This window comes from Rhinatrema bivittatum, chromosome 14 (genome assembly GCF_901001135.1).
Source record: "Rhinatrema bivittatum chromosome 14, aRhiBiv1.1, whole genome shotgun sequence".
Lineage (NCBI taxonomy): Eukaryota > Metazoa > Chordata > Amphibia > Gymnophiona > Rhinatrematidae > Rhinatrema > Rhinatrema bivittatum.
Genome location: NC_042628.1, coordinates 61,860,447 through 61,886,940, shown reverse-complemented (window position 1 = coordinate 61,886,940; position 26,494 = coordinate 61,860,447). Strand labels below are relative to the sequence as shown.

The window sequence follows — 26,494 nt, the reverse complement described above, 5'->3', positions numbered from 1 at the left end:
GGCCCTGTATTGCCAGGAGACAGGCGGACAGGCTCGGGCATCAGCACCAGAAGAGAGGAGTCTGTATCTGCACTCCCCCAGGACACAGAAGCACGGCTGCAGGAGGGAAGGAGAGTACACAAAGTCCCAGGTAAGGCACTCTAAGGGATCTCTTTTTTTTCTTAAGGGCTGTATAACTTCACAGTCACAGATGAACGCAATCTCACTTGCACGTTTCTTAAGGCATATATTCTAGTTGGATCTTTTTAAAGTATATGTTTTATATACAGATTATGTATATTTTTTAAATAAATATTTTATGTATTTAGATACATTTTAATGTATTTCTCTCTCTCTGAGTAGTTTATATATGTGTGTGTGTACATATATATATATACACACACATATATATGTATATGAGTATATTTATATATATATATACATATATATGTATATGAGTATATATATAAGAGATAGAGACACACACACACTAAAAATGTACCTAAATACATACCATTTTTGAGTGACTAATTTGGTATATCTTTATTTAGATCGACAATGGATCAGTTGTAACTGAGCTGGAAGTTCTTCTCTCTGTAAAATACTTGTAATGCATCCCATGAGAACAGAATTTACATAAGGGTAACCTGCATGGAGCGGCAGTTACTACCATAAGAAGCATGCTAGGCAATCTGGATGGACCATTTGGTCCTTTTCTGCCGTCATTACTATGTTTCTATGATATTAGATCATTTTAAAAGATATATGACCTTATTCAATAAATGTTGTTTCCATAGGTACAAAATGGAGCCAAGTCCTTTCTTAATAAGGACCTTAGTGCATTTTAAATAATTGCACATGGAACGTACCATATATTTCTGATTCAAGTTTTATAAAATTAAATTTCAAAACTGCATAATGGAGCGCTCCTAAAACAATCCTCTTATATAGATCTTTAAAAATCCATAGTTTCATGGCTTATTCTTTAGTACCATGTACTGCTAAATGCGAGATCCAGCTTCATATCTCCTTTCTGTCATGACTGGTCAGGCAGTGGGAGAGGAGAGGTCAGACAAGTGTCACTATTCTAGTGGCCCATTCTAGTTGGCCAGTGGCACTGAGGGTGTACTTTGGAGCAGGCGCCCTCCAATCGTAAGGCCGATGAGAGACCCCCAAGCTGCTCAGAAATACTGGGCAGGATGGTGACCAATTCAAGAGCCGCCCCCTGCTGGCAGATGGATGGCACTGAGAAGATTAACAAGGCAGGGCACTTGAAACCCATTAATAGGGAGAGGGGAGAGGTTGATAAAAATCCACATTCTATAAAAGCTCAGGGATCTTCTTCTCTCTAATTCTGGGAGCTGCCCTACCATATTGATAGAATTCTGCTATGCATGAGCATAAAATTGTTAATACTAGTGTTACAGGCAAACTCCAGACATAGCTGAAATATATTTGGCACCTTCCTAATTCCCCTTGTGAAAACAATTAGGCTTAGAGAAGGTTCAGTTTCTTACACTGGATGCACACATCTTAAGTCTAGCACTGTGCAATGTTTTACATAGGTTGAATTTGGGCCAAGGCATTGTGTGCCATATAGCTACTACAACTGTCTGAAGTGACACAGCCTTTTGATTGTCTTTTCTCCAGGAATGGTGTTGCCTGTAAAGGAAGAAAAGACTTGGGAGAGAGTGGGGAGGAGGCTTTTCACTGTCCTCTTTGCATTTCTGGTACTGGGTGGCCTGGCCTGGACTTACATCCAGAGCTTCCAGTTGGCTACTGATGACTTCCGCGTCATTGCCTTTGGCCTCTATGGAGCCTTCTTGTGCATCCATCTCATCATCCAGAGCTCCTTCGCATTTCTGGAACACCGTAGGATGAGACGGAAATCCATCAACTGTAGCTACACCAAAAAAGTGGCCCTGACTATCTCAGCTTACCAAGAGGACCCAGCCTACCTCAGAGAGTGCCTATTGTCTGTCAAGAATGTATTTTATCCCCCAGAGCTCCTACAGATCATCATGGTCATTGATGGTAACAAAGAGGATGACCAGTATATGATGGATATGTTCAAAGAAGTCTTCCACGAAGAAGATGTGGTAACGTACGTGTGGAAAAATAACTATCACACAAAAGGGGAAGCTGAGAAGAACAAGGACTATGAGATGAACTCCTCTGATGATGCTGACCTCTACAGTGAAATTGACATTGAGGACCCTGGACTGTTAGTAGTTGAGGAGCTGATTCGAACCAAACGTTTTGTGTGCATCATGCAACAGTGGGGCGGGAAGAGGGAGGTAATGTACACCGCCTTCAAAGCCCTTGGAGACTCTGTGGATTATGTTCAGGTAATGTGGGAGAGTGGGAGGAGAGCATGAAATATAAATGTGTGTGAGAGATGGAGGGAGAAAGAAGATGAGTATGGTGAAGCAATGATCATTTGGGTCCTGGCACAGGTTTTCATTTTGGGCCCTCCATCACGCATACACATTCTCAACTAATGGCGCAGCCCTTCTTTCCATCTAGAACATCCAACAATTGTAGGTGTCTCTGCAAGAGAAAACGAGTGCCCCCATGAAAAATGCAGTGCCCACATTGACCCCTACGCCTCCCATACAGGAGAGAAACACTGGGAGGGCAATTTGCAAAGGGATTGGTTGGGTAAAATCCCACAAGTGAAAATTGTTCTCTCCTCAGCGGTTGCATGCACAGTTCTGGCCACAGGTGAAAGGGTGGGGCCAGGTGCAGGTTTGAGCAGCTAACAGAATATACGTGCAGAGATTTTATTTCAAAATCTTTGCGCATATGTTCCCACTTATACTTTATACTTGTGGTAAAGTAGGTGGAAGGTCCGCTGTGTTTGCTGGTTCTCTGAAGCCAAATGTCCTCTTGGTAAACTGGGATTGTCAGGAACGTCTTTTTGGTGGAGCTGCAGTTTGTGTAGCTCCGTCTCATCCTACATGCTCCCGAAGTGTAAAGGAGCTTGGAAAGATAAGATGATGGTCCCCGGACCTGCAAGCTACCAGGGCAACATTAAAAAGGAAGGGGAAGAGATTCTGTGTGAGAGAAAAAATGAAAAAAAAAGAGGGGAAAGGGGAAGAGCGAGGTTCAGTGTGTGTAACAAAGGGAAGAAACTGATATGATGGCAAACAGTATGATAGTCGAGGCTGGATATGAATTTGTAACCAGAATCATGACCAGGTGAATTAGGATTCTGTATCAGAAATCACAAAGTCAAGAGGATGAATAATAGTTGTCTGAGAGAAAGATATGGGTGGAAGGGGATACCAAGAGGTTATCTAATATCTTTTTCCCTGCTTCTAATCTAGACAAGGTCTACTTTCCCTAAACCATCCCAGACGGATGTGTGTCTAGCCCACTCTTAAAACCCTCCAATCACAAAGATTCTACTACCTCCCTGGATAAGTCGACAGTGCCACGTCCATTTAGCGCACACTACCTGACAAAAACAGAATTGAAATGAACCCCCTCCCCCCCCCCCCCCAAAAAAAAAAAGAAAACAAAACGAGAAACGAAATGACCTTTCTTTCCATGCATGCCCTTAACTATAAAAGAAATCTTTAATTTGTTAATAATGGGACTGGATGTGTTCACAATGTATAAATGTATCTTAATGTGTCAGTGTGTCAGAAGTGTGGTAATGTACGTCTGTTCCTGAAGCCCGATGAGTAGTTTAAAACTCTACAGGCTGATGCAGGATTAACAACCTCTCCACTGCAGTAATCCCCATTTAGCAATTTCGATATAATCCGAAAGCATTCACCATTCAAGCTTTTCTGGTTTTCTTGCTGTGAGGCATTACTGTTGGATCCGTACTTAAAGATGGCTTAAAGTCATTTTTTATCTTAGAAATGCAGGCACTGCACAAGTGCTGCATACTGTCTGGGCCTTTGCATTTTGTTTTCTCTGTGCCGTAACTAAGAGGTATATTCAATGGGCCAGTGCGTGGGAAAGTGTTGAGGATATTCTGTGGCATTTGTCCGGATAAGCCTGCTGTTGAATGCACCCAGCTGAAGTTAACCAGATAAAGTTATCCAAGGAACTGTAGGACAAGAGGTTTCCAACCTGACTTACCTGGTAACTTTAGGGGGTAGCAGTGCATGTCAGCGCACACCAGCTACATCATATCCATGCCCTTGGAATGCCTCACTCGCCACCTCTTTTTATCCATCTAAAGTTTGGCCAAGGAATGGAGGTGGGGGGGAGGGGGGAATTTTTAAATCTCAAGTTTTGTCCACCTAACTCCAAAAGTTACCCGGACAAACAAGCCCGGATTTAGGCATAGGCAACTGCCTAGGGCACCAAATATCCAGGCCAAAGAGAAGCCTGCTTTTGCTTGCTTTAGGGCCATGTGCTACAGCTTCAAAGGGGTGCTGCCATGAGGGATTGCCAAGTGGCTCCAAATTTTCAGGACAGACTGATCCGGTCCTGGTTTTACCCCACCTCATGCAGGGACTTGTAGTCTTTCTTTTCTCAGGGAAATCAATAGGGACACTAGAACTACAAGACCAAGCAGGAAATGGGATAAAACCAGCCATGTGGCAACCCAACCGCTATGGCACTCTGCCTATGAGTGCCAAAATCTTACATCCAGCACCGTGGACAAAGCCTTTGAATATCAGCAAATGTCTAAAAAAATAAGAAAATAATAGTTGTTTAATTTCAACTAAGTGGTGAAGATGTTTTGTAGAGAATGGATAAAACCTAGAAACAGAGAATCTGACAGCCGAGAAAATCTTCCGGGCCTTTCCCTTCCTACTGCATCTATAGCTTTATCCCTCGCTCCCTCAGTATTAAGGATGTTCTATCCCAGCTTTACCCCTCATTCCCCCCCACTCCCCCCATCACTGAGAGTTCTCTGTGACGGTCCCACCTTTACCTCTCTCTCCCCATCACTGAGGATCCTCTATGCCTGTCCCAGCTTTACCCCTCACTCTCTCATCACTGAGAGTCCTTTGTGACTGTTCCAGCTTTACCTCTCGCTCCCCCATCACTGAGAGTCCTCTGTGACTAATCCAGCTTTACCCCCAGTCCCCCATCACTGAGGGTCCTCTGTGCCTGTCCCAGGCTTTAACCCTTGCTTCCCCACTGCTGAGGATCCTCTATGTCTGTCCCAGGTTTTACTCATCGCACCCCCCACAGCTGAGAATCCACGGTACCTGTTCCAGGTGTTTTTCCTCAATCCCCCACCACTGAGGGTTCTCTGTACCTGTCCTCAGTTTTGCCCTTTGCTCCTCAGGAGCTGAGGATCCTCTGTGTCCATGCAAGGCTTTCTTACATTTGATACTGTTTTTGCCCCTACCTCCTCTGTTGGGAGGCTGTTCCCAGTTCGTAAAATACATTAAATAGTAAAAATAAAGAATAGTTTTTAAAAAATGGAAACTACTGTTTTTATTGTACATTGGATTTAACCTTAAAGTGATGGTGGCATCACTGACACAGTCAAAACTGGTTAACTCAAAGCCATCTTTGAGGAGAGATTTAGGCTGCATGAAAGTCTACAAAATGGACATTACTGTCTTATCACAAGGTAGTTCCTAACCAATCAGGAACTGAAAAATGCTTCTAGTATGGTATAAAACAAAGTTTACTCATGGCAGTTCACTGGTTGGCCGTAGGTCTGCGACTCCGACACCAAGCTGGAGCAGTTAGCTACGCTGGAGTTGGTGAAGGTCCTGGACTCCAATGAGAGGTATGGGGCGGTTGGAGGAGACGTGAGGATTCTGAACCTCTCCGATTCCTACATCAGTTTCATGAGCAGCCTCAGGTACTGGATCGCCTTCAACGTGGAGAGAGCTTGCCAGTCCTACTTTGACTGTGTCTCTTGCATCAGTGGGCCTCTGGGTATGTTCTCCTCTTATTCAGGTTTTTTTTGTTGTAGATTGTTGAATATTTATTTGTTTGTTTATTTATTTAAGTTTTTTTTTTATATACCGACATTAGTGGGGAACATCATGCCGGTTTACATAATAACTGAGAACAGGAGGAAGTTACAAAGAACCGGAGGGGGGTAGCGGAGAGAATAGACAAAGCGGCTGAGGGCCGAGAGAAGAAATAGAGAGTTTGTTTTGCTATCGGTTAGTGATATGAGGACACTTCTACCAGCACCTGTTGAGAATTCCCCCTTCCATATAGACTCTTTTTTGTTGAAACATAAGAATTATTATACTGAGATCAGTCCAGCACAATGTCCTATTTGTGACCATGGTAAGCAGTAGAGCGGAGGTCTAGAGTCATTCATCTGCTCTCATATTTTCCCATTTTTCAGCAATCTGAGATCAGGGATGCCCAGAACCTGAAGTGGCATCCTTGACATGACCAGTGATCTCTCTTTCAGAAATTTGTCTAATCCTGTTTTGAAACCAGTTATATTCTTTCATGCCATAATGTCCCATAGCAATCAGTTCCACAGGTTAAAAATACATTGTGTGAAGACCCGGTGACTCCCAGGCCCTAAGTGAATGTCTGAGATTTCCTTTGGTGTTTTCTGGTGGCAGACAAATTCTTTTTTTCACACGATGTTCTTGCACTTCTCTTTGGCAGGGTTATACAGGAATGACCTGCTCCAGCAATTCCTGGAGTCCTGGTATAATCAGAAGTTCCTGGGGACTCACTGCACCTTTGGAGATGACAGACACCTTACCAACAGGATGCTGAGTATTGGATATGCCACCAAGTAAGTACAGTGCATTGCCTTTCTTAATCCCTCTACCATTTCTCTCTGTACCAGCTATGTAGGTAAGGCAAAGATGGGAAACCTGTTGTACAGGTGCAATAACTGATCTATCTCCGCCAGTGCACTAACAGTTCATGAGCAGTTCATTCTCAAAGTAGATTGCCAGCCCAGACAAACAAGCTGGAAATTAGCTGCCCATGTCTAGATGCTCAGTGCCATTCCAGTTTATTTTTGGAAAGTGGAAGTCTAAAGTGGAAAGGAAATTCATGTATAAGTCTATATTTGATTTATTTTAAAATCCACTGAATATTTCAAAAAATCTTGCTCCCCAATAAACTTATACAATGATTACTCCTCAAGTACTTTAAGATGGGGTGAGTTTCAATCTGGAGGAAAAAGCCTCAGGATCGCTAGGTGGAAAACCACCTAATCGGGTTTTAATCACGGGCAAAAAACCTCCTTGAAACTTTTATGTGCTGAAACTGCTGTTTATTTCTTTTATATTAGTTGTGCATCAGATACAATTATTTATCAAAATTAAACTTATCTTCACATTGAAATCCTGGTAAAAGTCATTTTCACCTGATAAATTTGTGGGTTTTCAGCATGATTTCCATATTTGAGGCTCGATGCAACTATGACGAAACATATACATGTCGGCATTTCTCTGCAAAATTCAGCCTTATGAGTCATTCACTAGAAGATAAGTTCAATTTTGATAAATAATTGTATCTGATGAACAACTAATACAAAAGAAGTAAACAGCAGTTTCAGCATATAAAAGTTTCAAAGAGGTGTTTTGCCCTTGATTAAAACCTGACTTTTTCCTGGGCATAATTGCAGACAAGGACTATTTTATTTTATTTATTATTCATTTATCTGATTATCATATTCTGCTTTTCAGCACATCAAAGCAGATTACATTCAGGTCCCTAGAGAGCTCACAATCTAAGTTTCTACCTGAGGCAATGGTTAGTAAAGTAATTGCCCAAGGTCATAAGGAACAGCAATGGGATTTGAACGCTGGTCTTCCTGGTTTAAATCCCACTGCTCTAACCACTAAGTTACTCTTCTACTCTCATGAATGTCTTCTAACATTTCTGAGACAATACCATAGTCCTCCAGTTGATCTCTGGCTTTCTTTCACAACCCGGGGTCCTCTCTGCTTATCCCAGGCTTTCTTGAATTCTGTTATTGTTTTTGTCTCTACCACCACCACAGTTTCTGTGAAGAAGTATTTTCTGATGTTGCTCCAGAGTCTTAACAATCCCCTGCCCCCAAACCAGCTTCATAGTTCTTGTTCTAGAGCATTCTTTTGGCTGAAATAGGTTTGCTTGTGCCAGTTTCTTATCTTTGAGGCATATGAATGTCTTTTGCCCTGTCTCTTCTCTCTTCAAGGATATACATATTTAAGTCTTTGTCTCACAACATATGAGTTTTGGTGTTGACCCTAAACCATTTTGGTAGCCTTTCTCTGGAGTGCTTCCAGCTTGTCTATATTTTTTGGGGGGTACAGCCTCCAGAACTGAAGACAATATTCTGCTGGTTGTGCCTTTCCCTATGGAACCTAGCACCTCACTTGGATTTCTGCACACCAAATGCATGACTCTGCTGGTTTTTTTGTACTGAATCTTAACTGCTAAGCAACCATTCCTTGAGCTTTCTTAGGTCATGTCTCATTCTGTCTTCTCCCTCAGGCACATACACTATGTTGCAGATATCAGTGACATCTGAAAAACAAATATGTTTCCTTTTAACCACTCTGCAATATCACTCACTTAGATATTGAACAGAGCCTGCTGAAGGACAGATCCCTGAGGCACTCCACTCACCCTTTCTCAGAGTGAGTTTCATCTACCACTATTCTATTTTGACTCTCACTCAACCAGTTCCTAATCCATTTCAGTACTCTCAGGCTGCTTACTGTATTTATGAGTCTCCTGGGTGGAAGAGGATCCAAACCTTTGTTGAAATCCAAATCCAGCACATAGCCTTGGATCTTTGCAATCCACTGGATTCTAGATTCTTCACAATCCTTTCCTTCAGCAGAGTCTCCATTAATTTTCCCACCACCAGGATCAAACGAACCAGCCTGGAATTACCAACCTCCTCACAGTTACCATTTTTATGGAAAGGGACCACATCCACCTTTTTCCAGTTCAACAGGATCACTCCCATCTCCAAAGATCAGCCTTTCACTGACTTGCTTGAAAGTCTTGTCACCTCACTTTACCACCTTAGCTATCTGCTCTCTACTTCACTGTACTGACCTTTCATCTTTACCTGATGTTCACTTTCTGAGCTCCCTTGCACTTTTTGACTGCTAATCATTTTGCCCTTACTTCTTCAGCCATCTCTTTAGAAAACCACACTGGTCTTTTTTTCCTTTTCATTTTACTTACTTTCCTGACATGAAGATTTGTTGCCCTTGCTATCACTATAGTTCCTTTCAGCTTATCCAACCGATGATCTTCTTCACAAAGAACTTCCCACTCTGCCACTGCTTCCTTAAGGCATTCTGCCCCCACCCCCACCCCACCCAATTTTAAAAGAATTAGTCCAGCACTTTCATTGTTTTACGCCCCCCTTTGGCTCTTAAGCTTTTAAGCTGATCATTGGCAGTCATGTAACCACCTATCTGGACATCAGAAATGCTTTCTCCAACTCTTTTTAACATTTACCCTTTACCATTATGTAAGCTATTATCTGGTCTTAGTATTATTCATTTCATCGATGCTAACGACATTCATCTTTTGATTCCAATAAATAAATCCATAGACGATACCTTAAAATTAGTTGAAGTTTTTATGTCACTAATTAGACAGCTCCTCTCACAAATGAAATTAATCTTAAACATCAATAAAAACTGAATTGATTCTACTGAGTAGAAAATCATCCCCTGATAACACCGTTGATTTTCAAACCAAATTTATGCAAATTAAATCTGCTCAAGTCTGCGACTTAGGTTTTATTATTGATCAAGAATTCCTTTTTAAATTAGATATTAATAGAAAGATCAAAGAGGATTATTTTAAATTACAAGTTCTTAGATGTTTAAAGCCACTCTTAGAATATAATGATTTTTGAACAGTTCTTCAGTCTTTGTTTTTTTCGACTCTAGATTATTGTAATGCTCTTTATCTCAGGTTACCTGCCTCTATTATTAGACCATTGCAATTACTGCAAAATACAACTGCCAGAGTATTTACAGGAGGAAGGAAGTTTGATCATATTACTCCCACTCTGGTAACTTTGCTTTTGCTTCCGATAAAATATAGAATCGAATACAAGGCATTATGCCTAATTCATAAATCATTAAACTATGATAAAACAGAATTGTTCTTCATTTACATGTACCAGAAAGGAATCTAAGATCAGCAAATAAAGGCCTTCTTAATGTCCCATCGATTCTTACAAGGGAAGGACCCAAAAAGCACGAAGGAAGGCGATCTATAATAGCCGTCAGGATGAAAGAAAAGAAATAGATGCCTGTAGTCTTAAAACAATCCTTTATTGCAGTGGAGACACAAGGGTAGCCCGACTCTGGCCGAGTTTCGCCGTTTCAAAACGGCTGCCTCAGGGGCTTACAATAATCTTCTTGAATTCATTAGTTATATATCAACTAAGAATATAGTGTGATCATATAAAGAGCTGTATGATCTCTTATGTTGCGTCTTGAAGCATTCGCGATAGCAGAACTCCACTAGCAAAGGCTAGTGGAGTTCTGCTATCGCGAATGCTTCAAGACGCAACATAAGAGATCATACAGCTCTTTATATGATCACACTATATTCTTAGTTGATATATAACTAATGAATTCAAGAAGATTATTGTAAGCCCCTGAGGCAGCCGTTTTGAAACGGCGAAACTCGGCCAGAGTCGGGCTACCCTTGTGTCTCCACTGCAATAAAGGATTATTTTAAGACTACAGGCATCTATTTCTTTTCTTTCATCCATCGATTCTTACTGCACGTTCATCTGAGGTAAAGGAAAGAGCTATATCGATAGCAGGTCCAAAACTATGGAACATGCTCCCGGCAGAATTAAGACTATAAAAAGAATATACAAAGTTTAAAAAAGATCTTAAAACATGGCTTTTTAAAAGAACTTATGATAATTGAGGATTAAAGGGCAATTATGGATAGAGAACAGCTTCACAAATCCACAAACTAAGTATTTATTTTATTTTGTTACAAAATTTTAGATATTTAATTGGATGTATCTTATTTTATTGCATTTTTACTTTCATTTAATTTGTTTTTTAATGCTTTTATATTTATTGTATTGTAAACCATTAAAATTGTATATATATACATATTGATGGTATAGAAAACTGACAAATAAATAAATACCAGGTCTAGTATTGATGCCTTCTGTGTAGCTTCTATTGCCATTTGCCTGAGGAGTGCACCTTGAAGAGAATTCAAGATGTCTCTACTACTAATTGGTTCTGTAAATGAGATATCCAATCAACATCCAGAAAATTAAAATCTCATACCAACAACCCTTCCCCTTTTATTGCAGTCATATATGTTTTTGACTAGATTCCTAACCAGAGACCCGTAGGTCACTCCAGTGTAGATGGAAGTGTTATTTCCCTTTTCCAATCGTGGTTTTTGCCTCCATTGTAAGTGCAAATGTTTAGGTCATGTTCATCTTTGGAAAAACAAAATCTATGTCTCCCTGCATGCAGTGGGACAAAACCAGAAATAGTTCACCCTGTCCTTGATGACTTGAGCCATCTGACAACCCGAGCCTGGAAAGTTCATTTTATCTGTTGCCATAATGCTAGATTTGTGGGTCAGGCAGTGCCATCACTTAGACAAAGGGTCTTCCAGACCTTTGAGGTGATTGTAAATTCAGTCCTCCATCTACTTTGAGTTTAAAACCAGTCAAAAATAGAAATAGGAATTATCTTCAGTTAACTAAGAAATTGTTTAAATTGATTTAGAATGCTTTGAGGTGGAATTTAAATGAGAATTGTATTATATAAATATGTAAGAATCTTTCGGGTTGTTAGTGTGCATTCATGCTTACTGTGTAATCAAAATCTTATCTTCTACTACTAGGTATACCGGAAGGTCCAAGTGCTACTCAGAGACACCAGGTCAGTTTCTACGGTGGCTCAATCAGCAGACCCGCTGGACAAAGTCCTATTTTAGGGAGTGGCTCTACAACTCACTTTGGTGGCATAAGCATCACCTCTGGATGACCTACGAATCCATTGTCTCTGGCATTTTTCCATTCTTTGTCACCGCCACAGTCATCAAGCTTTTCTTCAGTGCCAGCGTGTGGAACATCATATGGGTCCTTATATGTATCCAACTCATTGCCACGGTCAAGGCGCTCTATGCTTGCTGTCTGCGTGGCAACCTGGTGATGATCTTTATGTCTCTCTATGCCGTTCTCTACATGATTGGGCTTCTACCATCCAAGTACTTTGCCATCATCACCATGAACAAGAGTAGCTGGGGAACATCTGGGAGGAAGAAGATGGTGGGAAACTATATTCCACTACTGCCTTTGTCTGTCTGGTCACTCATCTTGTTTGTAGGCTTATGCTATACAGTTGCCATGGAGATCAAAGCTGACTGGACAACTCCAAAGAAAGAGGCTGAGAAGTATTATCTTATTTATGGCTCAATAGCTTATGTGGCCTACTGGTGCTTCATGATATCACTCTATTGGACTTGGATCAAGCGTTGCTGCCGAAAGAGACGCGATTACTACAATATCGATGTATAGTGTGTCCCTTCTTTACAGACTGAAATCAGCCTGGATTTGCACAAGGAGATGTTTCTTGACTTTTGAAGAGAGGTGGACACAGACGAAAAAGGACTAATGTGCGTGGGAGAAGCAATGTAAGAAAAGAACTCAGGAATGCACTTTTGGGTGATATTCATGGGAAAGAAGTTTATTTTGGCAGGGAAGAGAAGCTAGATGGAAGAACAGAAATGTGGAAGAGCTCATCTCAATTGGCTTCCTATTCACAACCCCAAGAATGGTGAGAGAGAGGAAGCTAAATGAACTGCTAATTTCTTAACTACTATAGCAACATTTTGATATTCAGAACTTCAATAAGAACAAGTGTTTTGCCCCTAAATATTCCTAATAGGGAAGTAGCCCTAGTGGTAATTTTTTCTGCAAACAAAGGTACTAAGTCTGGGCCAGCAGCTGCCTCCACCTTCCACTCTAGACAGTGGCGTACCTAAAGTATTTGGCACATGGGTTGAATACCTCCTTTGGCACCCCCCCCTCCCAGCAAGGTTCACTTCTCTGTTTCCCCCCTCCAGTGATCTTTGGTTCCCCTCTCCCTCACACAGGCTCCCTCTCTCTCTTGAACACACTTTCACACACCTTTGCACACAGGCTCCCTCCATTTGTCTCTCCCTCAAACATACACACAACTTCAGACAGACTCCTTCTCTCTCTCAAATACACACACCCACCCACTCACACAGTCTCCCATTCTCTTGCACATACACATACACCCTCACAGACTCCCTCTCTCTATTGCACACACCCCTCCCCCCTCACATAGGATCCATCTCTCTCTGGCAAACAGGCACTCAGTTTTCTGCCTTCATCTTTGCTTTCTTACATTCTTTTCTTCAGCTTTGCTAGTTATCTTTGATCAGTAGGGTTACTAGAGGATGCCAGGCATTGGCTGAGCTATTCCTGGTTTCAAGCTTGCATCCCATTGCATTCTTGGACTTGTAACTAGATCTCAGAAATTAAAAAAAACTCATGCACACCCAGAATGCACTGGTAAAAAAGCAGGACTGTCTTAGTTTATCTCTGCTAACCCAGAAGCCATCTGGTAACTCCACTATATTTGAGCTGTTACTCCACTTACCTCTCATTTGGGAAAATGTATCAGTGGGAAACCAGCATCCCACTGAGAAGCTGTACAGGCAATTGAGGAGCTCTGGATCAAAAAGAAGCAGGGCCTCTCTAAGCATCCAATGAGGCTTGAGGAGAAAAGAGCTATCAGGAAGTGGGAGCTCCTGAAGTATCCAATCAGGCTCGAGACAAAATGAAAGAAATAAGAGACAGTTAGGAAGTTAAAAGGAGGAGGGAGCAAAAGCAGTTTAGAGAAGGAAAGGCGTTATTTAGCAGATTGGACTTGGGAGTAACATGATAATGGGTGCATGGAAGGAATAGGGAGTACAAAAAATAACAGGAGCAAAGAGAGTCCATGTGCTGCTGGATATTTTATTCTGAATCTTTTCCTACGTACCTACCTGCAATCTCCTTGCAGCAGAGACTGCTAAATATATTTATTTTTTAATGTTAAAATAATGTTTCATTTGAGTTTGTTAAAGACAGATGTAAATAAAAACAAAATCTTATTTTGTAACTAATGTTGACTAGTATTGTTATTTCCGTAGTTCATAACTCACCCAGTGACCGTGGCCTGGCTGGACATGTTGCTGTCCCTTTTTAAAGCAGCTGCTATTGAAAGCATTTGCCTATGATAACCTTATTTTAAAAAATGCTCTTCTAGAGTCATCTGTCGAGAGTAAGCATTTACTTCCTGGTCAAAAGGAACAAGCAAGAGGCATCACCTTCTTTAATATCTCTTCCCTATATCGTTTACCTCTCCAGGCTATATAATATCCTCTTAAATATCAAAATACACTCGCATTGGTGGGGCTGGTTGTGTCAACGAGGCAACCTGCTGGATCATGAGAAAGCAGGGACTGTGACTACCCCTACTGTGGTGGATATAGAGCAGCTCTGAGAGATCATATCAGAGGATATATTCCACTAGCTCTCAGGGCTAGTGAGCATCCCCTGTGCCATCTGGGCATTCAATTAGGGATGGGGATGGGATAATAGGGGAATAAAACCCTCACTAGGAAAAGTCACGGGTTAGTGGTGGAGCAGGTTGAGATGTCTGCTCTCTTTTAGTTAAAATTGTCCCCATTTTTCCATTGCCTCCTTTCTAAAAATCTCCCATTTCATCTTCCTTCTCTAACCAAATCTCTATATTAAGAGATTTCACTTGTTGGTCTATATGCTGGAGCCAATGAAGATCTAATAATTTTGGTAGCAAGGAAGGATCCCATGATGCTTGTGGTAAATGTTTGATGAATCACATGATAATTTTAAGCCAATTAGTCAATAAAGCCATTGTGACAGGGTGACCAGATGACGCTAGGTAGCTAGGGACAATTGAAGTAGACCTACTTCTCTCCCACTGCACTCATATTTAGGAAAACTCAGATTTCCCTAAGAAAAAATGAGGCCTGTAAACCCAGAGGGTACAATGTGATGGGAGGTTAAAACTAGATTTGGCTATGAAGATCTGGTGTCAACTGATGATCCTGCTCATAGATGTGGCCAGTCCTGCAAAACTAGTATAGTGAGGGGGAAAGGATCTTTCTGACCATCATGTCTTAAGCTACCCAGAGATTCCAAGATATGAAGGAGCAGGTTGAAGGAAGAATGGAAAAAGTGAGAAGGTAGGATTGAGAAGGTCATTTAAGGGCTGAAATGAAGGAGATTGCTCAAATGTGAAACTTTTTCCACAGTCAGGGGGATAGTAACTGAGAAGCCTGTTCTGGTTAGGCTGCTACAGTTTCAATACTACTATCAAATTCCAAACAAAATTCTGTAAAGGAGGAGGAAGCTAGGCATTTATTGTGAGCAAAAAGCTCCATTTCCACAGAACTTCTTTTCCTTGCAAAAGGCAGATGGCACTGCTTGACAATGTTGGATCCCTCAAGGGGACAATTCAGCATAGTCAAAGTGCTTTAATGCTGGTCTCACCTCCTGTGAAATGTCCGACTGCAGACTACATTCTGCGCCTTTGGCTTCCACTTCCAGATTGCTCTTCTGGGCCTCTCATGTAGTAACTGCTGAGCAAACAGATCCTAGATCAAATCCAGAATGCTTCCTGCCAGGCCAGCTCCTTTGCCAGACTGCACACATAGTACAAACCCTCTGCAGAGCTAGAATTAAGCATTTTCAATTCAATGGCAAAGAAGCAAAATGCATACAAAGTTTAGTCTTCAATGCCTTTATTCCCTGGGGCACCCTTGGCTTTCTCTTCCTTCAAAACTGAAAGTTTTCTTGTTTCATTTTTTTGTGCTGGAAGTATCATGTCAGGGTCAATGAGGGAGATATGTCTACAATATATTCAGCGCAGGGACTGCATATGGTTCCTCTGGTATGGCCTGTTCTGTACTGAAATGTTTTCACCTTGCCCGGATGCCATGTTAATAGGGAGTGAGAAGGGAGTCAGTCGGTTAGCGATATGACTCATTACTCCCGGGATGCACTAGCAGCCCATTTCCTACTGCCAAGTCCCGTGTAAAGAAGCTGGAAGTATTAATGGCATCTCTGAGATTTCAGCACATTTGCAGAACAGCACCATTCCTCCGTGGCTTCAAGGTGGTATTTGTGAGCATTTTCCATGGAGACTTGTGACCCCTCTCAAGGACAGACATCTCTGGATGGGTGAAGCTTAGGACCCCTCCCTAGGATTAAACTCCTTGAATGAGTGACACTTAGGACCCCTCCCTATGACTAAGCTCCTTGGACTGGTAAAGTCTGGGGCCGTTCCTTAAGACTCATCTACAAGAAGCTTCCTTTCTAGGATTCAGGTCTCTCCCTAGCCTCCCTAGGCTAGAGGTCCTTGGATGACTGAAGCTTGGAACCTCTGCTTAGGACTGAGCTCTCTGGTTTGGTAAAGTTCATGTAATTCCTTTATTTGGATGCACATTTGAGAAAGAGGCACGTCTTTGGGAGCTGATGAGGCCAGACAAAATTCAGTATAGTGCTGGGGTTCTTTGGTCAGGAGAAAAGCAAGTGCTTCAGGGCCTTGAAGCATCAGGATTTTTAGTTTCTTCCCAAGAAGGAAATAAAATTCACTCCTCACTCACTTGGTGAATGTTCCACTCAAAATAAAGTTAACTAAAGTCAATTTGCAGTGTAACGGCTTTATAAAAATAGGGAAAAGCAAGCAAATCCAATGAAGAGAGTTGCAAACTAATCACAAGTAGAGCTGTTCAAGCTGTTACATGGATTTCTCTTGTACGATGGGGATTTCCTCAGTAAAGTTATCCTCCTTGTGTTACGGTTCTGGCCGCGAGCGCCGCGACCAGACCCTTACCTCTGTGTTCCTGGACCTGTTCCCGCTTCTGTTGGCCTAGTTTGCGGCCTGTTTGGCGGCGTCCCCGCGAGGGCCGCGCCGCCGGGAAGCCTCCCATGGACGCCCTGCCTCTAGGCGCTCAAGCGCGCCACTTGGGTGCTTTTCTAGGCCATTTCCCACCAGTGGTGACTCCGTCCAGTTCCTGACGTCAGACGCCGCGGCCTTGATAAGCCGGCCGCGGACACTCAGTCTTCGCCTTGCAACGGGCTACCAACCGGTTCCCTGTTGCTCCGTGCCCCGGAGTGAGCTGCCTTTGGAACTTGCTTGGTTCCTGCTTGCCTGCTACAGTACCTGCTTGGTTCCAGGACCCGAGTTTTGCTACAGTTCCTGCCTGGTTCCAGTACCCGAGTCTTGCCACAGTTCCTGCCTGGTTCCAGTACCCGAGTCTTGCTACAGTTCCTGCCTGATTCCAGTACCCAAGCGTTGCTACAGTTCCTGCCTGGTTCTAGTACCTGAGTCTTGCTACAGTTCCTGTCTGGTTCCAGTAACCGAGTCTTGCCACAGTTCCTGCCTGGTTCCAGTACCCGAGTCTTGCTACAGTTCCTGCCTGGTTCCAGTACCCGAGTCTTGCCACAGTTCCTGCCTGGTTCCAGTATCCGAGTCTTGCTACAGTTCCTGTCTACTGTTCTAGTCTGGTTCCAGTTCTCAGTCCTGCTCATCAGCCTGCCCGCTCCAGTCTCAAGATCATCAACTCGCCTAAGTCCCAGCGGCCGGGCTTCTACGGGCTCCTCCTGGGGGAGCACCAGCTTCCAGAGTGAAGAGCACCTCTACGTCCTGCCTGAACATCTGCCTCCCAGTCTGCGGTATACCAGAGACATTGAATACCTTTCCCAGTCTCTTGCAGGTCGGCCCAAAGGTCCACTAAATTGAGACTCCATAACAGATTGCAAGGCCATGGACTCGGCAGATGCGCCTGCTCCCTCGGACCTGCCTGGGATGGCCCAGCAGATGCTACAGCACATAGAAACATAGAAACATAGAAACATAGAAATGACGGCAGAAGAAGACCAAACGGCCCATCCAGTCTGCCCAGCAAGCTTCACATTTTTTTCTCATACTTATCTGTTTCTCTTAGCTCTTTGGTTCTATTTCCCTTCCACCCCCACCATTAATGTAGAGAGCAGTGATGGAGCTGCAACCAAGTGAAATATCAAGCTTGATTAGTTAGGGGTAGTAGGGGTAGTAACCGCCGCAATAAGCAAGCTACACCCATGTTTATTTGTTTTACCCAGACTGTGTTACTCAGCCCTTATTGGTTGTTTTTCTTCTCCCCTGCCGTTGAAGCAGGGAGCTATGCTGGATATGCGTGTAGTATCAGTTTTTCTTCTCCCCTGCCGTTGAAGTAGAGAGCTATGCTGGATATGCGTGAAGTATCAGTTTTTCTTCTCCCCTGCGCCAGAGCACCAGAGCTGCATCGATACCCTGGCAGCTACGGTGGAACGGCTGTCCTCTCGCCTAGAGTCCCTGCCTCCTGCTGGCGTGGCCCCCGAGGGACACAGATTTAAGGACCTGCCACAGCTTTCTGAACCAATGTTTCATACAGTTCTCCCTGTTGCCTCGGCAGTTCCCCTTGGATGCGGTGAAAGTAGCTTATATCCTGTCCCTGCTTGACGGGAAAGCCTTAATATGGGCCTCTCCCCTTTGGGAACACAATGATCCCTCACTAATGGACTTACAACAGTTCATCTCGAACTTCCGATAGGCTTTTGATGAGCCAGCCCGAGTAGCTATGGCTACATCTGAACTGCTACAGCTCCATCAGGGGACTCGCTCCTTGGCAGATTATGCTATGGAATTCCGGACTTCAGCCCAAGAAGTAGGTTGGAAGGATGGTAGTCTTAAGGCCATCTTCTTGGAGGGTCTATCCGGGAGCATAAAGGATGAGATGGCTGCCCAAGATCTGCCGGAGGACCTCAACGCCTTGATAGAGATGGCTGCCTGTATTGACCGCCGCCTACAACAATGGGCCAAGGAGCAGCACTCCTCCCGCCACAGTCCTTCTGTGTTGGTGAGATCCGCGTCTTCTCCTAAGACTTCTCGTCCAGATGCTCTCACCTGAGAACCCATGCAGCTGGGACGGGCCCCGCTCTCTGCTGAAGAGAGGCTACATCGCCGTTCCTTGAAATTGTGCTTGTATTGTGGCCAGAAGAGCCATTTCTTGGCACGCTGCCAAGAGCGTGCAGAAAACGCCAAAGCCTAGGAGGTCGGGAGGAGCTCCTCTTAGGCTGTGCTACAGCTCCTCAATGTACCATGCCTGTTACCCTGGAATACCCTGGAGGATCCATCGAGACGATCGCGTTCCTGGATTCTGGAGCCGGGGGTAATTTCATCCTGCAGGATTTAGTCTCCCAGTTGTGAATTCCTACTCATAGACGGGAGGTCCCATTACAAATTATCTCCATCCAGGGGACGCTCCTTCCAGGACCTATCGTGATGTCCACGGCACCCATTACAGTCCACACCGGGGCGATCCATTCGGAGGAGATAGCCTTCCTAGTGTTGGATAAGGCTGGAGTGTCTACCCTGTGGTGCTAGGGTTGCCATGGTTACAGAAGCACTCGCCCATGATTCAGTGGGATACTCTATAGATTGTCAAGTGGAGCCCTTTCTGTCTAGCCAACTGTATGAAGATGCCTAAGGCTCCTGGACTTCCGTTGATGCACTCTGCCCTAGGTCCTCCGGCACCTTATGAGGACTTCATGGATGTTTTTTCCAAGACCTTCCGCAGCATCACCTGTATGACTGCGCTATAGACCTGCTACCTGGAACTATGCCCCCCCGAGGAAGGGTATACCCCTTGTCATTACCTGAAACCCGGGGCATGTCCGAGTATATTTCAGAGAATCTGGCCAAGGGGTTTATCCGCCCATCCAAGTCGCATGCAGGGGCAGGCTTCTTCTTTGTCAGCAAGAAGGATGGCTCGCTGAGACCGTGTATAGACTATCGAGGCCTAAATTATATTACCAAGCAGGATCATTACCCGCTCCTGCTAATCCTGGAGCTCCTCGATAGGCTCCAGGGAGCGAAGATTTTTACAAAGTTGGACCTACGAGGTGCTTACAACTTAGTCAGAATTTGTCCCGGAGACGAGTGGAAAACCACTTTTAATACCAGAGATGGGCATTACGAATATCTTGTGATGCCTTTTGGCTTATGTAATGCTCCGGCGGTGTTCCAGCACCTTATAAATGAGGTGTTACGGGACCTTCTGAACACCTGTGTAATTATCTACCTCGACAATGTGCTAGTCTACTCCCAGGACCTCCCTTCACACCATCAGCATGTCTGTCAAGTGCTCCAAATACTTAGGGAGCATAGTCTGTACGCGAAACTTGAAAAATGTAGTTTCGAGAAGACGTCCCTGCTGTTCATGGGCTACATAATCTCTGCAACAGGCTTCCAAATGGATCCTGATAAAGTGGCGGCAATTAAGAATTGGCCTCGGCCGAGGGGTCTCAAAGCATTGCAACGCTTCCTCGGCTTTTCCAATTTCTACCGTCATTTTATTCCCAACTACTCCCGTATTGTGGCCCCATTGACCGCCCTCACCCGAAAGGGAGCCAACGTGGTGGATTGGCCTGTTTTCGCTTGCCAAGCCTTTGAGGTCCTCAAGGAAGCATTCTTGTTGGACACCTGCCTTCGTCATCCTGACCCTAGCCGGCCCTTTGTGGTGGAAGTCGATGCCTCCAATGTGGCCATGGGTGCCGTCCTGAGCCAGTACTCTGATTCTGGACAATTGCTACCCTGTTCATATTTCTCAAAGAAATTCTCGCCGGCAGAAAGCAACTACTGTATTGGCGATAAAGAGTTGCTAGCCGTGAAACTTGCCCTGGAGGAATGGAGACAGTGGTTGGAGGGGGCTAACCATCCGGTTACAGTTTACACCGACCATAAAAACTTAGCATTCTTGAAGGAAGCCCAGCACCTGAACCCAAGGCAAGCCCGGTGGTTGCTGTTTTTTGATCGCTTTAACTTTACCTTACGCTACCGACCCGGTTCTAAGAACGTTCGAGCCGACGCGCTCTCGCGCTCCTCTGAGGTTGAAGAAACTTCTGACACTCCCCAGTACATCTTGGATCCCATGAAGGTGAGCCTTCAGCAACCTTGGTGTCCTCCCAAGGAAAGACCGTTGTTCCACGTCGCTCCTGGAGAGCAGTCCTCACTTGGGCACATGACTCCCTCACCAGGGGTCATGCTGGCTGTAAAGGGACCTTAGACCTGTTGAACCGATTCTACTGGTGGCTGACGGTGAGACAGGACGTCCAAGCCTTTGTGGGCTCTTGCCCTACCTGCGCCATACAGAAGCCGCTCATCGGGAGGCCCAGGGGCCTGTTACAACCATTACCCGTCCCGGTGGAGCCTTGGACACACATCTCCACCGACTTTGTCGTAGACCTTCCCGTCTCAAAGACTAGTCCCGAGATTCTGTGGGCCTTTTTGAGTCGCCGAACGAGTGGGAGCAGTCTCGTACTGACTATGCCTACCCTCCTCCATAAGCATTTATGACGTGTTCCACGTGTCATTGCTGAAGCCTCTTGTTTTGTCTAGATACCACTCCCGGGCTCCTGAACCATCGGATCCTTCGGTACCAGACGATATTACGTATCAAGTATGTGAGATCTTGGATGTACGGTTCCATCAATGACGATGGGAGTACTTGCTTGCTTGGGAGGGTTGTGGACCGGAGGATAATTCATGGGAACCTGCCCGTAACATCCTCGACAAGGACTTATTACGGCAGTTCCATCTGGATCACTCAAGTAAACCTGGACCTGCTAAGAGGGGGCGTAAGAGGGGAGGTACTGTTACGGTTCTGGCCATGAGCGCTGCGACCAGACCCTTACCTCCGTGTTCCTGATCCTGTTCCCGCTTCTATTAGCCTAGTTCGTGGCCTGTTCGGTAGCATCCCCGCGAGGGCCGCGCCACCGGGAAGCCTCCCACGGATGCCCTGCCTCTAGGCGTGCTCGCATGCACCACTTCGGCAATTTTCTAGGCTGTTTCCCACCAGTGGTGACTCCTCCCAGTTCCTGACGTCAGATGCTGCAGCCTTGATAAGCCGGCCGTGGACACTCAGTCTTCGCCTTGCAATGGGCTACCAACCGGTTCCCTGTTGCTCCATGCCCCGGAGTGAGCTGCCTTTGGAACTCGCTTCGTTCCTGCTTGCCTGCTACAGTACCTGCTTGGTTCCAGTACCTGAGTCTTGCTACAGTTCCTGCCTAGTTCCAGTACCCGAGTCTTGCTACAGTTCTTGCCTGGTTCCAGTACCCGAGTGTTGCTACAGTTCCTGCCTGTTTCCAGTACCTGAGTCTTGCCACAGTTCTTGCCTAGTTCCAGTAGCCGAGTCTTGCCACAGTTCCTGCCTGGTTCCAGTATCCGAGTCTTGCTACAGTTCCTGTCTACTGTTCTAGTCTGGTTCCAGTTCTCAGTCCTGCTCATCAGCCTGCCCGCTCCAGTCTCAAGATCATCAACTCGCCTAAGACCCAGCAGCCGGGCTCCTACGGGCTCCTCCCGGGGGGGCTTCGGCTTCCAAGGGTGAAGCCTCACCTACGTACCAGCGGCTGGGCTCCTAAGGGCTCCTCCCGGGGGAGCACCAGCTTCCAGGGTGAAGAGCACCTCTACGTCCTGCCTGAACATCTGCCTCCTGGCCTGCGGTATACCAGAGACATTGAATACCTTTCCCAGTCTCTTGCAGGTCGGCCCAAGGGTCCACTAAATTGAGACTCCATAACACCTTGGCTCCTCTGTCTGCTCTTCCAATGAATGTACCAGGTCAGTATTCTTGCAAATCTCCTTCTCCTTTAACACCAACTCGAATCTTCTGCAGATTGATCAGAGTGAGGTTTCTTATAACTGCCAGACAGATTATGGTGTCGGCCTGCAACCCACTACAGTCCAGGAGTGCGGGGAAAAAAAGCTTGTGTGTGTGAGACTGAGCGTGTGTAGAATTGATTGTGTGTGTGTGTGTGTGTGTGTGTATGTGTGTGTGTGTACATGAGAGGAGAAAGTTTGTGTGCAACAAAACCCCTCTCCTCCTGCAAATCCATGAAAATCTCAAGGTATCTGAAAATCAAAAGCTCTGAGGTATGGTGAGCTGGGAATTTTTTATCCTTATTAATTTTAATTATTGCATATTATTTGATGTGTCTGCTGTTTTGCAATATTTTATTGTCATTTGGAAAATTTTTATGTGAGCTTTTAATTACTGGATATTATTCTATTTCTCAGCTGCTTTGAAATATTTATTCATTGTATTAGTATGTCTAGGGAACCTATGGTTTTCCTCACTAAAAGGAGTGTAACTGTTATGGCAATGGACCCTTGAACCAAAGCGAAGTTGGCACCACCTCTCGGCGGGCAGAACTTGACTGATGCAGAGGCCTAACACTACCAGCCCATGTTCCCCCAGGTTGAGCCCTTGAGTGCCAGGACCGACTGACCTTGTCGTAGGCCTCTGGATGGCAAGGTATCCGAAGAAGAGATCAGGCAAGAAGGACAAGTCCATACGGGATGAGTTCGGGGCAGGCAGCAGAACATCAGAACCGAAGACAAACTGTGTTGGGGCAGGCAGCGGAATTACAAGGTCAAGACGAGGTCCGAGGACAGCTGGGGAACAATCCAAGAAGAAGACAGAGTCAAGGCAAGCCAAGGTCCAAACTGAAGAGTCAATCCAGAAGGAAGGAGCTGAAGAGGTGAAGGGGCAGGAACGGGAGCACAAGAACGAGACCAGAACCGGGAACACAGGAGCAGGAACCACTGGAAAAAGAACACAAGAACGAGACCAGAACAGGGAACACAGGAGCAGGAACCACTGGAAAAAGAACACAAGAATGAGACCAGAACCGGGAACACAGGAGCAGGAACCACTGGAAAAAGAACACCAGAACGAGACCAGAACAGGGAACACAGGAGCAGGAACCACTGGAGAAAGAACACAAGAATGAGACCAGAACCAGGAGCACAGGAGCAGGAACACTAGCAACTTACTACTCGCAGGAGTCAACCTGTTGCTGAGGCACTCAAGGCTTGTCTGGGCTGTCCTTAAATAGGGCGGTCTAAAAGATGTCATCCAGTGGCACCGCAGTGGCTTTCCTGCCACGGGCCCTTTAAATCCTGAAGAGGTATGCACGCATGCGCCTAGGGACGCTTGCTCAGCGGAGCGACATTCCCACGCGACACGGGTTGGACTGTGCGGAGGCCTGCCATGTTGTTGCTGCAGTAGGTGTCACAACATTGGGAAAACTCCCTCCGTTCCCAGCTGGAGGTAAGCAGGGCTGGCTGTGAGGGAAGCCCGTAGCCAGCCAAATGCAACAGTACCCCCTCCTCTAAGGTTCTCCCCCAGGGAGCCTGGGTTTACCAGGGTGAGAAGCATGGAACACTTTTAGGAGGCTTTTATCCAAGATATTAGAGGCAGGTTCCTGTGTGTTTTCTTCCGGGCCATAACCCCTCTAGGAGATCAAGTATTCCTATCTTCTGTTCCGTCATCATACATCCAGTATTTCACTGACATGATAAACTTGATCCTCTTCCGTGGATAGGTCTGGTGGCTCTGGCACTCTTCGGGAGGGCCAAGAGAGGATTAAGGGCTTGAGAAGGGAAACATGGAACAAGTTGTGGATCCTTATTGAGGCAAGCAGCTGCAACTGATAGGTAACTGGTCCTATTTGGCAGACAATGGAAAATGGCCCAATGTACCGGGGCGCAAACCTCATGAAAGGCTGAATCGAATGTGACTAGTGCTGAGCCAGACTGTCTCCCAGTTTGAATTGAGAAGCCGGGTGAATGTCCTTTGCTGGTGAATGTCCTTTGCTTTCTTGGCTCTTTGAGCGGCTCTTTGAATCATGTCCTTTGTTCATACCCAGAGGTCTCAGAGTTCCTGCTCTGTCAACTATGCTGCTGGGAAAGAAACAGAGAGCAAGACCAGTAGAGGAGGGGCAGGCTGTCTCCCATATACAATCAGGAATGGAAAGGACCCTGTAGCGGTGTTAACATGGGAATTATGAGAGAATTCTGCCTAGGGAAGAAGAGAGGCCCAGTTATCCTGACGTTCATTAATGAATACTCTCAAGAAGGTCTTCAGTGTACTGTTTGTCCGTTCCACCTGACCATTGGCTTGCGGATGGTAGGCAGTGGTGTAATCCAACGAAATGCCAAATTTTCGGTTGAGAGAGTGCCGTGAATTGGATGCCCATCTTTCTTAGATACAAAGACAAATCCCACACCTGCTGGCAATGTGGAGGGTCTGATAAATCTTTGGTTGAAGTTCTCCTGGATATATTGAGACATGGCCTTGGTCTCAGGAAGGGATAAGAGATAAATCCTAACCCGCGATGGAGTTGTTCTGAGCATTAGATTGATGGTGCAGTCAAAGGAGCAATGCTCCGGGAGTGTTTCTGCTCTGTTCTTAGAGAACACATCCGTAAAGTCTGCATACTGCGGGTGGACCCAGGGAAGTTGTGGCTACAGATGCAGACGGTGGAGGTCTGACTTGGAGGAAGCATGAATCATGACAGCAAGGACCCCAATGATGAGCTAATGGGTACCCCAGTCAAACTGAGGGGAGTGGACTTGCAAGTAGGGCAATCCCAATGCTACAGGGTGCACTGCCTTGTCGATGATACAGAAGGTTATCTGTCCAATATGGAGAAGACCAGTGCGGACCGCACCAGAGCCATCATCATGGTGATCTGACAGGGAAATGGTTCTCCGTAGATAGAGGAGATGATTAGGGGCATCTCCCAAGGAACCGTCAGCAATTTCAGATGGTCCCCCCAGAGCTTTCATAATGAAATACCCTCCTGCACCAGAGTTCACCAGTGCGAGTGTGGCGAACTCATAATTATCCATGGCAATTGCTACTGGAAGAGTAAGTTGGAGAGGAGAGGGGGTTTATCCTAGGACCATCTCCCTACTGGCTCCTAGGCTTGTTAGTTTCCCTGCCTCAAGGGGCAATGCACCAGGAGACATCCCTTCTCAGCACAATAGAAGCATAGTCCCAAGCAATGGAAGTGGAGTCTCTCCTCTGAGGAGAGGTGACTCTGTCCCAACTGAATGGGCTCTTTGGGCCAGGGCAGAGAAGGAATTGCCGTGAGAGTCGAGGTAAGAGGACATAAAAAGGATGGAGCCAGCATCACTTGCCGTCGAGGGGTTTGTAACTCCTGGGCCTGCTGCTGGAGGCAGCAGTCGATCATTCTAGCCAGGTTGATAAGGTCATCTAGTGACTCAGGCAGTTCCCGTGCGGCCAGTTCATCCTTAATCCTCAAGGAGAGTCCTTCCAAGAAAATACTGCGAAGGCTGTCCTCCCGCCAGTTTAGTTTGGTAGCCATGGTATGGAACTCGATGGCATAGTCAATCAGAGGTCGAGTCCTCTAGTGGAGATGCAGAAGGTCAGACTCGATGGAGGCTAAATGGCCATGTTCGTCAAATACCTGCTTGAAGGCCTTGATGAACTGCGGAAGATCCTTGATCAGTGCTTCTCCACATTCCCACAGGGAATGTGTTTGGGTTTTACTCCTCCATATGGGAGCTGTAGATGGTGTTGCCTGTCTGTTTATCAACCTGAGCCAAAGTCTTCCCTTCTAGCAGAGAGAGGATAAAGGTGGTCTTAATGGTGTTGCTAGAAAACTGTGCCAGCTGAAGCGAGAAGTACATGAAGCACTGGT

The 26,494-nt window shown here is 45.3% G+C and overlaps 1 protein-coding gene across 1 annotated transcript; it reads left to right on the top strand.

Annotated features, from left to right (window-relative positions):
- The first annotated feature begins 11 nt into the window (after positions 1-11).
- Positions 12-13,104, top strand: LOC115076059 (hyaluronan synthase 1-like). The gene is made up of 5 exons (XM_029577166.1): positions 12-130; positions 1,630-2,327; positions 5,619-5,844; positions 6,544-6,676; positions 11,746-13,104. The coding sequence occupies exons 2-5, from the start codon at positions 1,632-1,634 to the stop codon at positions 12,419-12,421; spliced, it is 1,731 nt and encodes a 576-aa protein (XP_029433026.1). The 5' UTR covers positions 12-130; positions 1,630-1,631; the 3' UTR covers positions 12,422-13,104.
- The last annotated feature ends 13,390 nt before the right edge of the window (positions 13,105-26,494 follow it).

Excerpts from the sequence above, each read along its gene's own strand:
- LOC115076059 (XM_029577166.1), top strand. The coding sequence starts at position 1,632 with ATGGTGTTGCCTGTAAAGGAAGAAAAGACTTGGGAGAGAGTGGGGAGG. Across the intron at positions 2,328-5,618 it reads ACTCTGTGGATTATGTTCAG|GTCTGCGACTCCGACACCAA; the intron begins GTAATGTGGGAG and ends GGTTGGCCGTAG. Across the intron at positions 6,677-11,745 it reads AGTATTGGATATGCCACCAA|GTATACCGGAAGGTCCAAGT; the intron begins GTAAGTACAGTG and ends TTCTACTACTAG.